The sequence below is a fragment of the Petaurus breviceps genome, unplaced genomic scaffold (assembly GCF_028583685.1).
Source record: "Petaurus breviceps papuanus isolate PSGF00001 unplaced genomic scaffold, PetGlider_PUasm1.0 582, whole genome shotgun sequence".
Taxonomy (NCBI): domain Eukaryota; kingdom Metazoa; phylum Chordata; class Mammalia; order Diprotodontia; family Petauridae; genus Petaurus; species Petaurus breviceps.
In genome coordinates, this window is record NW_027186390.1 from 511,690 (window position 1) to 528,155 (window position 16,466).

General features: G+C 37.7%; 1 protein-coding gene across 1 annotated transcript in view; it reads right to left on the bottom strand.

The window, feature by feature from the left end:
- SYCP2L (synaptonemal complex protein 2 like) overlaps positions 1–16,466 on the bottom strand; it is a 72,336-nt gene that overhangs the window by 26,346 nt on the left and 29,524 nt on the right. Inside the window, exons 17-23 of the mRNA XM_069103489.1 lie at positions 13,609–13,703; positions 10,851–10,908; positions 10,674–10,758; positions 7,677–7,770; positions 3,891–3,952; positions 1,651–1,702; positions 473–528 (exon numbers count right to left, since the gene is read on the bottom strand). Of these exons, the coding sequence (XP_068959590.1) occupies positions 473–528; positions 1,651–1,702; positions 3,891–3,952; positions 7,677–7,770; positions 10,674–10,758; positions 10,851–10,908; positions 13,609–13,703 (502 nt within the window). The remainder of the gene's footprint in view (positions 1–472; positions 529–1,650; positions 1,703–3,890; positions 3,953–7,676; positions 7,771–10,673; positions 10,759–10,850; positions 10,909–13,608; positions 13,704–16,466) is intronic.

Below are 16,466 nucleotides of genomic sequence, written 5' to 3' on the forward strand. Positions count from 1 at the left end.
GGATATAAGTGATTTGCAAGCATCTGGGGTTGGATTTGAACTCAGGTCTTCCTGACATGAGGCCCAGTGCTTCAGTTCAGAGAGGCTTATCACCAAACGGGCAGCACCAAGTGAATGACTTTGTTTTTGCCACAGAAGCTCCTGGACACTCTCTCTCAAGGAAGGGAGGGGTTTCATTCTACCATGAGGGAGTACCAATCCCCAGAGAAATCATGGGTCATTTGAAATATTAAGGTAATCTATCATGTATAATAATGCAAAATAGATTAGTCAATATGTACCTTTGAATGCCAAGGTTTTTTTAATTAAATAGTTGTTTAATTTGGCTCCAACTGTAAGAAGCAGATTGCTTTCAGAAAGTCAGTTTACCCACTCTCTGCTTCTCTCTCCTTAACTGTAAAATGAAAAGATTCTCTGAGATTTCTTTGTAGCTCTAATCCTGTGTTACCTACAAGAGTTGCCCACAACACACCTCTTTTTCTTGGATGACTCTTTGTGGCTGAGAAGTCTCTGCTTTGCTTCAATAACCTAGAACCAAGGTAAATCACATTTCAGTTTTCAAAAGCAATTTGATGTGATTCTCACATTTTATGGAAATGTCTTCTCACTTTTCCTGACCTTCCTAAATCACTGTTAAATTTGAGAGTGATAAATTCTAACATACATCAAACAAGATGTTTGTTTTTTAACAACAAAATCCTCTCACATATAATTGCAATAGTCTACAGTAACTTAAAAGGAAATTGAAAAGTGTATGATCTTATGAGAATATAGTAATATTGAGCACAGTGGTAGCTTTTTGGACTCAGACCTTTCATTCAGGCAATGAGAAAGAGGTCATTTTTTTACTCGCCCAAGAGGTAGGAGCTATGCTCTTCTCCATTTTGTAGGATGCACTTAAAATCATATGGACTCTCTCAGAGTATAATTGGGTAAAATTATTCTTCCTGGTAACATGGCATAATAAAAGGAAAGCCTACCTTGTAGTCTGGAAGACCTGGGCTCAAATCACACCTCTGACACATACTGGCTGTCTGATCCTGGGCTTAAACTCTTGGTGTAGCAAGCAAATCTATTAAATTCTGGAAGAGATGCCAGTCTCTAGTGATAGAGGGAGGCTCCTCACTGGGAGCTTCCTACATTAATGAAACAGGTGCAAGCCAAAACTTATCATGGAGGACAAAGAATGGAGAGCATAGCTGTAACTCTGATGCTGAATATACTCTTCCTAGTAGCCTGGTACTACAAGAATTTAGCTAGTTTTTTGTTGTTTTGTAGCTAGAATAATCCTGAATAGAAAAACCACTAATAGAACATTTTGAGGATGTTCAGTTTAACTCTGATTTTTTTCCTGACACTCAAGATTAATGCTAAAAACATTTAGTTTAATATTCTATGGATAGTCAGACTCTTCCCCAATAACTATGCAATAAAATGAGTCTGAAGAATAAACAAGTAGAAGGAGGAAATTTAAAATGTTCCAGTTAATATATATCAGAGGCCTTGAAGAAATGACAACACTTAGTGATTATAATTAACTATGAATACTGGCTACTGTACATAGGTAAGTTCTTCTTGTAAAAAGGTTTTAAACTTGCGGAGTTTGAAAACACAAACCAAAATACACAATGCTCTTTTCTGTTAGCTCACCACTTGAGAGTCCACGGTATCGGAATCGTTTCCAAAGTCATAAGGATTCTCTCTGGAAAGAAAAGGCAAATTTATTAAAATGTACAAAATGTATAAGATGCAAGGACAAACTCATAACAGTTTTATAGTTAATGAGGAAAATAGTGGGGTGTGTTTAGGGAATAATAGAGGGCAGTATTTAGGGAATTCCAGTTGGGAAAGTGTTTGTATATGTATATATACATTTTTTTAAATAAAAGTACCAAGCCTAAGAACTATTATATGATTACAGCTCAACAGTCAATTTAAAGTATCTGAATAAACGTGATATTTGGGTGTCTCCCTTATAGCTCTATGGTTCAAAATTCTTGCAAAGTTCAATCATTTTGCTTCAATATAGACCTACATCTCATTTGAAGTCTTTATGAGATAATTATACCAGTGATTCTCTTAGATATGTGCAAAATTTCAGCTAAGCAAAATGAAAATTGTAATGGACTTAACATGCAATCACACATGCATAAGGAAGTCTCTTGAATCTTTCTAGCATGCCCAATTTCACCATGGTCTTTGCCATGAACAATGACCCCCCCCCCCAAAAAAAGTTTGAGAACTACTGTTAGATGGTTGCACTATTCCACCATCTAGTGGAAAAAGCTATGAACTTTTTCATAAAAAAAAAAGCTATGGGTCTTTTTGAAGAGTGAAAACTCAGATCAAGAACATTATTTGAGTGGCAAAGAAAAAGATAGCAACAGCTCAAATTTCCCTACACAGCCTTGAAAAGAGTCCTTGGACATTCAATCCCTAATTGGACTTCTAGAGTCTAAAAAAGGAGGGGAAAATATTTTTTAGATTTATGTAAATTTAAATATTAATTTTTAAGCAAACATATGATAGCTACATTTTGTGGTACTGTGCATATACTTTGCAGCAGAGGTGTCAAACTTGCTATCAGTGGTCTGGGGGAAGAGGGTAAGAGGAGGTGAACCAGTTTAAAATTGGGAAATGTTTAACAAAGTAAATAAAAAATACAATGCAACTTAGATGATGTTGATTTGTGATTTTCTAACTCACTATGGTTAGCGATTTGTACTTTATAAACTATTTTTAAACTATTTAAATATGAACCATTATTACTGTAGATTTATGTCCTTTTACTGAACTCTGTGTAATTTTACTAATTTAAATTATTGCCATTTATACTTGCTATATGCTTTTGCTACATTTTGCATCATATTGAAATCCTTGAATGAGGATGCAAGCCCAAATTACATTATTGCATCATTAGTCTCCCAGAGGGACATTGTAATAATCTATTTCATAACAAGGTCCATGACTCGGAGGACTACATTATGGCAGAAAAGAAGAGGTGGCCTACAATAGACATCTAAATTTATAAATAGACCTTTTAAAAAGGAGGAAGCATGATTGTTTACAAAGATTTCTCCCAAGATTCCTTTGCATATTCCATTTTAGCATTTTAAGTATTCGATATTCATTTTTTTGAAATCATGTTGTATACGGTGAGATGCACTTGTGTCAGCTAGTAAGAAAGTAAATAGGTGGGAAATGCGATAGGGTAAGCCAAAACTCCAGCTATGCCTAGATACTTAAGTGATTAGAGTTAATTAACTATTTCTTCATGAGTAAGGAGAGATTGAAGAACAAATTAACACATTAACAACACTGCACATTCCTACAGTGGTATGGAACAAGAGTCCTAGTAACCAATATTGCCTTTCCCATCAACCATGGGATATTAGGTTGTTTTTCGAAGATTATTCCTTGGCTGCTAAGCCTGTGATCAAAACTTTAAACCATCAACATATTCAGAATAGCGACTTAATTAAAAGTTTTTCCTCATTCCCTAACCAGGTACAAGCATTTGGGGGTGATAAAACAAGGAAGGAAGTACGTGAGTTTCAGCCCATTTTCTCTCTCCCTCAAAGGCACTGATCAAACCCAAGATCTATGAAGGGCCAAGGAAACAGCTTCTATATTAACTGTTAGGATCATCTTATCTGGCATATTATTAGGCCAAGATCAGGGTCTCTTTTCTACTATACTCAACCCTCCTTGACAGCTTGATGGTGCATCACTGTCTAATATAATAAGCTGTTCTCTAAATTCTTGCTGCACACAAATTTTCCTTTGTTCCTATTTAAGAAGGGGTTGCTTTTAAAAATGTATACTTTAAAAGCAGGTACATGGCATTAAGACTTGGCTTTAACGTTAAATAAAAACAAGGGGCACCATACTGTGTTTCAGGAATGTCCTTGCTCCAACTTGTTCCTTTTCTCTTCTTCTCTAAACCATCAGCCTGAAAGAAGTTAAGTTCTAGTGAGTTAAGCCAAAAACTAAAGGCATTGCTAATAATTATTCTTATTATTGATAAAAACTTCTATTGACATAGAAATAGCCAAAAGTTGATGCAGGATTGTGTGTAGGATATACAATTATGTAATTGTAACTAGCAAAAAGGGAAAAAGAAACATAGAAAAAATAAAACGTGTATCATATTGAACACAGAAAACCAGAATTTAAATACTAATAATTCAACACTATTAAAGTAGTACTAATGTTAAATCATTTAAATATGTATTAAGTGCCTACTCTGTAGGCACTGGACTAAGCACTGAGGTATATGCAAAAATGAGACCCTCAGGATCCTTGTTTTCAAAAAAGATGACAAGAGCTAGTGCAGGATATGACCTGCGCATAAATGACTACAATATGGAGTGTCCCAAAAGTTTCAGTGCAGTTTTAAGTTCTAATAGTTTCAATAGCTTAAAACCTCAGAATGTCCCAAAAGTCTTAAATAAGGTTTTTCAGTTACAGTAACTTAGGACTGCACGAAAGCTTTTGGGACACCCTGTATTAATATAGATCATATTATGTGCATAAAAGTTCTTGATTCAGTATGTTTAAACTATCTATACTTATTCTGTTATGGGATTGAGTCCCACATGGCAAGGCATCAAGGTAGCTGTGTCTGCTTCATCACAGAAATCAGTCCATGTTCTAGTCTCAGAGCTGCCTGCTACTTAGGAGCTCTGTGATCTTGAACAAAGTAACCACCTTTGAGCCTCAGTTTCCTCATTTATAATATAGGGGAAATATTTGTACTCCCTCCCTCAGAGTTATTGTAAGAATCTACCGAAATAAAATATTTAAAATTCTGTATTGAAGTGTCAACTACTATTTCTCAAATGAATAGGAGAGCACCAAGTCCCCATCAGCACCATTTCTCCTCACCTTAAAGTTTTATTTTGTTGTTTTGTCTTTAGATATCTTTTGATTCATGTGTAAATTGGATTGAAGTGAGGCAGAGCTGCACGAGGTCCTTGACCTCACTCTCTCCTCCAGAGTCATCACAGTTCAGTGGCAGGACAGAATCAAGATGGTGAATGATGGCTCAAGATGGAGTGGACAACCTTGGCATCTTTAATGTCTAACCAGGGTCTAAGTGCTCCACACGCCTGCTTCAGCTGCCTTCATGGTCAGTGGAACATATTGTTCTCATTTGCCCATTTCACCAGGGGAAGTCTTCGAATGTTTGAGACAGACACTCAACAATGGATTTGAGACCCCTGCGTTATCCTCAACCTGGATTAGCCTGTCTGCTGAAACAGTTTACTGGGTGTGACCGCTGCTCTTACTATAGCTTCCTTGCTACAGCCATAGGTGAAAGTCAGGTGGAACAGGTGGACACCAAAGGCAGAAAGCAGCACTGAAAAGGGTGCAGCAGCCATTGTGCCAGAGGTGCTAGTCTTACACACCCTACACTCCTCCTTACCTTAAATTAAGATTCTGCATGGTGAGATTTTTCTTTCCCTTAATCCCAGAAATCTATTTGAAAAGTAAGATGCGCCACCAACTCTAAACTTTTCTTATAAGAAAGCCTAAAGGCTAGCAGACAAGGTAAGCATCTTGGATCACTGAAAAGGTAATTGAAACTGACATTTAACAAGAGAAAATGGATATCTGGATCATCTCACTGTGTCACTAACCCTAATTCTCAGGAGACAATTGGCAATAAACTTGGGTTTACTCCAAAATTTGTAGCGCCTCTGAACCTTTAATTCTTTGAGACATGAATCTGACCAGGGCTAGAGGATGTCTAACTAGGAATAAGGAATTCTATGGGGAAGAGGAAGGTACTGCTCTTGGCTGGGGTAATCTAGAAAGACTTCATGGAGGAAGTAACATTTTAGCTGGGTACATAGGTAGAGATAGGGAAGAAGGAGCAAATGTAGGCAATGGAAACATTCAGAAGTAATATACAATGATGTCATATTTTACTGTTTCTAAGTCAACAATGGGGCAGCTAGATGGCAAAGTGAATGGAGCCCTGAGGCTGAGGTCAGGAAAATTCATCTCCCCAAGTTAAAATCTGGCCCCTGACACTTAGATGTGTGACCCTGGGCAAGTCACTTAACCTTACTTGCCTCAGTTTTCCTCATCTGTAAAATGAACTGAAAAGGGAAATGGCAAACCACTCCAGTATCTTTGCCAAGAAAACCTCAAACAGGGTCATAAAGAGTCAGACGCAACTGAAACAATTGGACAACAATAACTCACCATCTTTTATCAGACCTCATGTCTCTTCTCATTCAGCTACCACCTTACTTCTAGCCCTCTTCATCTCTCACTTGGATTTCTTAGTCTCCTAATTAATCTCTCTGCCTCAAGTTCCTTCTCAGTTCATTTCATCCTCCACACTGCTGCCAAAGGGATCTGACCATGACATGCCCCTAACTCAATTTCAGTGGTTTCCTAATGGCTTTGCAAATAGAGACTCTTCTGTTTATGTTTTGAAAGCACTATAAACCTCTCTTTCCAGTATCCACACACTACCTCCCATCCTGTATTTTGCAATCCAACCCAAAAGACCTTCCCTCTTTTAATCACACTGGAGATATGGATATAGATGTGTGTGTATGTGTATGTGTGTGTATATATAAATATATGTATAAGTGTGTATACATACACAAAGAGAGAGAGAGAAAGAAAGCCCAAAATCTTCATAATAAAGAACCAGAAATAAAGTAGATGCCCATCAACTGGGAACTGGTTAAACAAGTTGGTATGTACAAATATTTACTGTTCTGTAAGAAACAATATGATGAATACAGAGAAGCATGGAGAGACTCATAAGAATTAATGCAAAGTGAAATAAGCGTGACCAGAAAAACAATGTACACAAATAGCTGCAACTATGTAAATGCAAATGAACTTTAAAAAATCTAATTGTTTTCATTTTCTCCAAGTACATTGGAACACCCAATTGATGAAGGGTCACTGACGAAGAGTTTAGAGTTTAGACCTTTTCCAAAGGTGCAATCAACAGCCTCACTGGCAGCAATTTCTGCCACTGTAGGGCTTCAAGCAGAGCTGAATGACCACTTGTTGGGACTATTGTAGTAAGAGTCATGATTTGGATTAGTTAAATTCAATAACATCCTTGTCTCTCTCTCTTTCCCTCCCTCCCTCTCTCTCTCTGTGTCTCCCTCCCTCCCTCCCTCTCTCTCTCTGTGTCTCCCTCCCTCCCTCTCTCTCCGTGTCTGTCTCTCTGTCTCTGTCCCTCCCTCCCTCTCTCTGTCCCTGTCCTTCCCTCTCTCTCTCTCCCTCCTTCTCCCCCCATAACTCTCCCACATACACATACACACACACACCACTTCCCCCAACATCTTAGGTTTGTAAAACACTTTACATACATTATCTTAAACCTCATAACAACCCTGTGAGTCAAGTACTAAAGGAATTATTACAAGCATTTTACTGACAAAGAAAATGAGGCAGAAATTAAATGACTTGCCCATGTCACATAACTACTGTCAGAGGTGGTACATGAAACTGCTTCCTTGACTCTAGCTAGGTTCATCTCTCTATTCACTGTGCCTTGCTGCCTATTAAATGACTTCTGGCATTCTTTCTGCCTATAAGTCCAAGATTCTTTTCCAGTGAAAAACGATTCATTCCTAATGAATGCTGTAGAGTGAAAGATTTCTTTCTCAGGAGGTTTCCACATGAAGCATGCACACCTGGGAATGCTCCGAAGTACTCTTGCTGCTTCCTTCACCTACCTCCGGCACATCCTTCTGGACAGCCTGAGCAGCCATGGGTGAATTGCCATAGCTAGCATGAACAAAAGAACAGAAAAAAAAATCACAAATCATTTTACGATCATTTTAAAACTTAAAGAAAAAAAGAAATGTGAGTAACCAATGCATGAAATAGAATTTCCCCCATGAAAATGGAATGAATAGCTAATAATATTAAATTCACATTTACCTAACTCTTTAGAGTTTGCAAAGCACTCTCCTCATAACAACTCTGAGGTATAAATGCAGGTATTATGGCTATCTTAAAGATGAGGAAACTGAGGCTTTGGGAGGGTAAGTGAATTGCCCTGGGTCACCCAGTTCAAATGCCAGAGGCAGTATTCAAACCCAGGTCTCCCAACTCAAAGTTCCATAACTCTTTCTACCACGGTTCTTAAAGGCTGGGGCTATTTCATTTTTCACTTTGACTTCATATCCCTAGGGTCTGGGCAGGGTCTTTGGCATGTATAAGATGTTTAAGACATTTGTTAATCAATTGATGTCATGCTACCTCTAAACACATGTATGTATGTGTTATATGCATGCATGCACATATATGTATCTACATACAAACACATTCTCTTGATAGATCTTATCTTGCCAGTTCTGGGAGGTAGGCACTACAAATATTCCTATCTCCATATTCCACATGAAATTCAGGCACAGAGAGCTTAAACAATTTACCCATTGTTTTCACACCATTAGCAAGTATCTCAGGTAAGATATGAACTTATATGTCTGTCCTCAACTTCAAGTCTGTTACTCTTTATGCTATGCTACATTTTCTTTCAGAGCTAATAGTTTTGAATACTATCCTGTTCAAAAAGAGGGTACCTCCCAATTAATTCATGAAATATGAGCATAGTTAAGGTTTGAAACATCAAGTCTCTTATAAGGTAAACACTCATTTGACAAAGAAGGTGTGACTCTAAAATGAAATCATTATATTAATACTTCATTGTCCTAAACTCTTCTAATTATCTGGGGATAGTCCCCATCTGATCTCTCAATTAGCTGGGAGCCAATCCCATAAAAAATGCTAAAGTGAGAAGTTTGCTTTCAACTTCCTTTCCCAGCACCCTTCCCTCCCCAGAACTAATGCCCACATTGCAAATCACATAAATTTTCATTTGCATGCAGAAATGTGTAAGAGCATAGAATGATTTGTGGTATAGTAGGTAGGGCAGTGGCTAGAGTGCCAGGCCTGGAGTCAGGAAGATTCATCTTCCCTCAGTTCAAATCTGTAGTCATGAGACCCTGGGCAAGTCACTTAACCCTTTTTACTTCAGTTTCCTCATCTGTAAAATGAACTGGAGAAGAAAATGGAAAATTACTTCAGTATCTTTGCCAAGAAAACCCTAAATGAGGTCACAAAGAATCAGACACGACTGAAACTAGTGAACAGCAACAAAGATTGTACATAATATTATTTTGTCTATAACTCACAAAGACTACCCATCACTGAATGGAAGGATCAGGATCTGTTGTCAGTGAAGAAAAAGGCCCACACCAACAAAAAACATCCATCTTTAGTTTCAACGTATACAAAATGAACCAGGCAATAAAATGGGACTGAACCTCCTTCTACATATCGCCCTTATGCTGCCTCCCAGCTTCCCAAGCCCTTCCAGCATGGCAACATCCTCTAAGCCTATTTTTTTCTCCCATGTCTCTTGTCCCAGTCTCTCAGGCCCTGCTAGATCATTTGGTAAGCAAGTTCAAACCAAAGTGCTCCTTACATTCAGAGAATTGATGTATTATCTAAGAAATACCTATAGGAGTTCCTGGCAACATAACTGACTTATAATGGCAGAATTTCAGATACCATGGGAGACATACTGAAAGCCTTCTGCCTCCTAAGTTATACCTCATAAGCAACTGTCAATATACGAGATCAATGGAATGTCTAACTACAGGGGAATATTCTCCTTAGGCTACCTGGCAGAAAAGCATCTTTACTCTAAGAAAGAAAAGAAAAAAGGATCCTCCAAACATTTACATTTTATTACTATAATTGTCCATGGACACTAATACACTTAGATCACCAGGAAGATGCTGACTAATCCTTCTGGTAAGATGGCAGACCTTGGAGTCTTACCATCTCACTACAACCTCCAGCCCATCAGGCCTCACCATATGTAACAGTAAGCACCCTAGCACACCCAGAATGGCCTGCTAGCACAGGTACTTTGGTCTGTTTTTCTAGAAAAGACTGCTCAAAAAGGAGTTAATGCTACTTTTAATTACATTCATTCATTCAGGGGACCCTTAACTTGGAGAACATACAGAGAAAATACAAGCAGAGAAATTAGTACAAAGGCCAACAGGCAGGGCTCCAACTGCCTAAGCAAAGCAATATTGCTATACACTTTACATGCATCACTGGATCGAGGGAGCACAGACAACATCTGAGTAATCAGGGGCTCTGAATACGTGGCTACTCAGAGTCTCGACCAGGAAATCAAAAGATCCTTCTCATGAGCAAACCCCCAAAGCAAAATGCCAACTCAGAGTATATATATATATACTTCCCAGAGCCAGAAGACATCATGACTCCGTGCAAGTCTCTTCCCCAAAGGGCTCCACGTGAAGCCTATTAATTGGTGGGGAAGAACTTATTATCCCATTAACATTACACTGTGGTGCCTGCCACTATGCCCCTAGATTTCCAGACATTACTATCTTCCTTACCAATGCATCCCAAAGATAGGAGTCATGCCTTTAGGTGAACCAGAACTCTTCTTCCCACTCCACATGTGTTGCCTTACCCAAACAAATGTGAGCTCCCTGACATCAGGGATTGTCTTTCTTTTCTATTAATATCCTGTGTATTCTTTGCTATTTGTATTTGCACAGTGTTTGGCATAGATAGTACCTTTTTAAAAAATTCATTTTGTTAGCACTTATTATTTTATTTGTATTTTGGAAATCACTTACCTAGGTTTCTCATCTAATTTAGGAGCCTGGATTTTATCCATTTCTTTTAATCCATCTAAAGAGTTCTGTTTTGAAGCAGCAGCTTCTACTTGGAGAAAACATTTTTTTAAAAATTCATTAAATCATTCAAGTATGCCACACATACCCTAATACTAATAGTTAATAACTATACCTGACCTTGACTCGAATATTCCAGGTCTAAGATATGGGCTGAAGGATGATTTGCATAACTTTTCTGCGGAAGAAACATATAAAATCATAATGTGTGTAGAGTCAGATAATTTGAGATCAAAATTATTAATACTTAAAGTTATGCAATGGAGGAAGATTGATACAGAGCTATCTTTGGGTCCACAGCACCAACCTATTTTATAAATGAAAATGCTTAATACAGAGGTTGCAGTCTGTGTTTCATTAACTAGCTCCCTTTGAACAGGCACCAAGAAATTTGTCTTCTTGAGGAGATACTGTGGTATCCTGGAGCTTGATGCAATCAGCACAAAGTTATCCACAAACAGGAACATCTGCATGACCTCACCAACCATATGGAATCCCTCTTCTACTTGGATACTGGGAATCACATCTTCTATGACAATAATGAGCTCACACTTTTCTGTTTTATTATTATTTTGTTATTATTTTATGCTGATAACTACAGACATGTTAAACAGGCTTAGCTTTATGTTTTCATCTATAAAGACATTTTGAATGATCTTTATATGTGTAAGAGAAATGCTTCATGAAATCAATTAAGCCTACTCACATTGACATGGCGCTTTAATATTTACAAAGTTCTTTCCTTAAAAAATATTCCTGTAAGATAGGTATCACATGTTTTATCAGCTAACAGGGTTTGGCACAGTGCTTATCACATAGTACTTAATAAATGTTGACTGATTACTGACCTTCATTTTAGAGATTAAAAAACTGAATCCCGGACAAGTTAAATGACTTGTCCAAGGCCACACAGCTAATACACAATGGAGATGGGACTCTAGACCAGGTTCTTCTGAATTCAAGTTCAATACTGTTCCATTAATCTGTGATAATGTTATCTACAACTGGTCAAGGCCGTATTCTTAGATGAGAACCTCTAGTGTTAGGAAAGAAATCATAAGATGCTTGTCTCTTTTAAGAGATATTTTCCAACACATTATCAGAACTCTAGAGTGGGAAGGAACATCAGAAGTCATATTGTTCAATGTTTTCTTGAAGCACAAATCCTCCATTATCTCAGACAAATAATGATTCAGCCTCTGAGTGACCACTTCTGACGTAGGAAGGGAGCTCCATTGCTTCATGAGTTAGCCCCTTCTATTCTCAAAAATGCCTAACTCCTCACTAACTAACTTCCTCTGAATAAAAATCAGTGTAGCTTCTTCTACTTCCCCTAGGCTCTTCTCTCTGGATCCAAACAGAACAGTCTAAGAATTACTCTTCCACATGACAGCCCTTCAAATACTTGAAGGCAGTTATTATGCTATCCATGTTTTCTCCTCTCCAGGTCAAACAGTTCCTAGTTTCTTCAATCCTCATATGGCATGGTTTCAAAGCCCTTCACCACTCTGGGTGCCCCCCCCTCCACCTATATCAAGCATACAACTTGAGAGACTAATTTCAGCATATTGATGTCCCTCTTGAAATGACACGCATGCATACCTCCTCCTCCCCCCCCCAAAAAAAAAAACTTGAGTAGAATGCCCCAGACATGATCTGATTAGGAAAGAATATAACAGAACTGCTGTTTCCCATATTCTGGAAATGTCATTTCTATAAATTAGTCCTAAGATTGAATGAGCTTTTTCAACTGCTAAGTCACACCATTGACTGCAGGGTAAATGTGAGTCAATTCAAATTTCCAAGTCTTTTTCACATTAACTGATCTATAGGCATATACAAGTCCCTTCTTTTAAAATTTTATGGTTCATTTTTTAAAACTTTATTGTAGAATTCTACCTTCATCTCTATTACATTTCATCTTGTTAGCTACGACTTATTTTTCTTATCTGTTGAGATCTTTTCTGTGTCCTAATTCTGCTGTCATATAATATATTAGCTAGCCTTCCTAATGAGATAGCTTAAAGTTTTCTAAGTATGCTATCTATTCTTTCAGTTTGATATAATTAGCTACTGATAAAATTGATTGCCATTCTAGAAGTATCTAAATAGCATTTAAGTGACAATCTCAAGAAACTGAATACTTGTACAACTTAAGAAATGATGGAAGGGACAGTTTCAGAGAAATTTGTAAAGACTTGTACATAGTGATGTAGAGTGAAGTGAGCAGAGGCAGGAGAACAAATTACACAATAACTACAATGCAAAAATGATTAAGTGTCTTAAGAAGTCAATCAATTAAATTACCAACCATAGCTCCAGAGAACCAATGATGATGAATATTACCAACCTCCTGAAAGAAAGGTAAAGGAACTAACGTACAGAACAAGGTATGCAGTTTTGGACCTGGTCAAGGAGGGAATTTGTTTTGCTTGGCTATGCATATTTATTACAAAGGTTTTGTATTTCTTTTCCATTGGAAGTAGGGGTATAGAGAGAAATGCTTGTTAATTTTTCAAATTTAATTTTAAAAAGATTTCATCCAGTGAAATAATAGGAAGGGAAATCTATCATAACCTTCAATCTTTAACCCAAGGATTAGCTTTATTTATGTCATTGACCCTTTTGGAAGTTTGGTGAAACCTATGGACCCTTTTTCTTAGAATAACATTTTTAAACTGTTGAAGGAAATACTAAATTTCAGTTTAAGTTTAATGAAAATGAAGATAAATGTTTATTTTTTTCTCACCCAGGGTCAAAAGTCCCTTGAAATCTATCCGTAGGCCCCCAGGTTAAAATCTCCTGTTCAAATCCCATCTTTAACAGCCTGATAGTTCATAGGTTTCAGCTATCAAATTTAGAAATCTTCCATACTTACTGTTGTCTCAGACTGTACAGCTTCTTGGGAAGGCTGATAAAAAGAATCATTTTTATCATCTTGCACAGATTCTTCCCGGTACATGGGTTCTTGTGCTTCGAAAAACAGTTGAGGAAAAAGTAAATAGTCCTTTTAGAAACAGACATAATTTAGTTCTAGACTACTGCTATCCTAATATGCTTCAAGTATTTGCCTACATACGTAACACCTTTGTCCAAAAGACACTTTCCCCACTGGTTGCTGATGCCTGAAGTTATACCATTCATAACTTTGATTTGAATTTTTTATCTTGTAAAAGTTCTCCTGAGAAGGATACTATTTCCTTGTCACACCTCAGTGCAAATGAGTTTATTAATCTTAAATCATAGATTTAGAGCTAGAAGATATGATTTAGACTCCTATCTAGCCCAACCTCATTTTACAAATGAGGAAATTGAGGACCAGAAAGGTCAATTGACATGCTTCATTCTTCTTCTGACTTTGCTTCCCACTCTCCAGACCACTATGCCTCAACTCCCTTCTTGCCCTGGAAGATCCCTTTGCCCTTATAGTCCCCTTCTCCCATTTGTTCCTCCCCAAACCTGCAATTTGAAGAAGTGTCCAGGTCAGGCATCCTTCATTCCTTTCTGGACTCTGCCTCTGTCTCTCTGGATTTTACCCCCATTCTCCTGCATGGGTACCTCCCTTCCACCTTTTTAGTTACCTTTTTGTGAATTGTTTTCCCCCATTAGAACATAAACTCTTTGAAGGTAGAGACTGTTTTCTTTTTTCCTTGCATTTGCATGTCCAGCTCTTGGCACATAGTAAATGCTTGTTAACTTGACTTGTTGAATTTGTACAAAGTTTCACAAGTAATAAGTACCAAGTACCAAAGATAGATTTTGAACTCAGGTTCTCACCTCCTAATTCAGTTTTCTTTCCATTACACTAAAGAGTCTTATCCAGAATGTTTTGATAATGGGAAAAAAGAGATAGGGGCAAAAAAAAAAAGGAATAAGGGAGAACCAAAGAATAATTTTACATCAATTTTTTCACCAGTTTCCACTTTGTCTTCTTCCTTGTAGAAACTTGTTATTGAAGGACTCCCAGGATTCCTCTATACTGAGACATCCTAGGAGATCATGAGGTCAGTGCCATCTTCTGGTAATCTAGTCTTCCCTCAAAGACTTAAAACCAGGAAACTAAATGTGGAATTTTAAATAAAAGCACTATGTTAAGTTTTAAGTTACTGTAATGGCAATGGGAATTTGAAGATCTTCCCTGCCTCTTAATAAGCCTAAGGGAATTTGAAGACGTTCCCTGCCCCCTAATAGCTCAAATGTAATCACATGGAGCCTGTGATTGGCAAGGAGACAGACTTGTGAGTGTTGGTTTATGGCAAGACTAAAGGATGGTGTGGCTCTCTGCTGTGTTGTGGTGTATTAACTTCTGTGTTGCTACAATGGATTTGGTTTCCTGGTGTTGGGATTTGGTTTTTTGGTGTATGAATAAATGTTTTGCTTCTGTCTTCTGTGTGGAGAGTCTGCTATATATTTTAACTGAGCTCTATGCCAGTATATCTACAGTTGCCATTAGTGCTGTGAATATTGTGTTGGTGCTACAGTTACACGTATGAAAATATTAGATTTGACACAAGACTAACCCAAGGAACAAATAGTATCTACATAGTAAGACTGGATGAGCCCTCATCTGTCCTGTGCAGGTATTTGGGAATGGGAGGTGGGGAGTGGTGTTTGTTTTTTTTTAATTAGGTACAAGGCTTTAAAATCCTGCAATAACAAAACCAAGTAGAAAATGAACATGAAAAAAAAATCCACCCTCCTTGCAAAATGCTTGAAATGCTAAAGTAAAAATCTCACAACTTTGACTTAAAAAAAAATTAAGCAGCCCTGATTAATTCACTCCCAGAGGAGGGATGGTGTAGCATGCCTCCCACTCTTCCTAGCAGAGAAGTAGCAGTAGACTATAGATACAAAACATGGTATTGACTGGTTGCCAGGTCCAGTCAATGTATTGTTCTGTTATTCTGAGCTCTGTGTTAACAGGAAAGATTCTATTGGGGATAAACTGGTCAGGAAGTGACAGTGAGGTGCTTTTTTTTTTAAGGACAACATATTCATATTTGAATATGATAAAGATAATTCATTAAAACACAAATATTCCCAGAAGAGTAACAATTTATGCCTATCAACCATTATTTTCAGACTGTGAGAATAAAAGTCAACAGGAATAAATGGATACAGGTACACAAAAACATATATGGTAAATAAGCAGAGTCCAATTTCACTTGCTCCAGTTTTTCCTAGGGTCATTTTGATGTAGAGGTACAATTTAATTTACCAAAAAGCAGATTTTTGGGTCTACACAGATGCTGAAAAGAGGCCTTAGTCATCCTCTGAGAATCAACCAAACTAAATATTTACAAGGGCCGATTACCAGGGCAGTGGCTACTAGGTGATGATTTTTTTTTTCTTCAATAAAAGCAGCTCACCTAGACTGCCTTTTGGGGTATATATTCTTGTCATCAATGAAATCATGGATTCTTGAAGGACTGTGAATTCTCCTGTGGGGAAGGAGAGGTAGAGGTGTAGAAAGGAGGAGAGGATAATCACAGGATTACAGATCTAAAGCTGGAAGGATCCTCAGAGATCACCTGGTCCAACCCATCCATTTTACATATGAGGAAACTGAGGCCCAGACATGTAAAGAAACTTGTGCAAGGTCATCCAGGTAATTAAGTGAAAGAACAGAATCCATTTTCATGGCCACTGTCTCCAAATCTAGTGCCCTTTCCCATTCCTCACAATACCAGTCCTAGATTTTCAGCCATCACTTGTCACTTGATTTAGCAGAAAGGG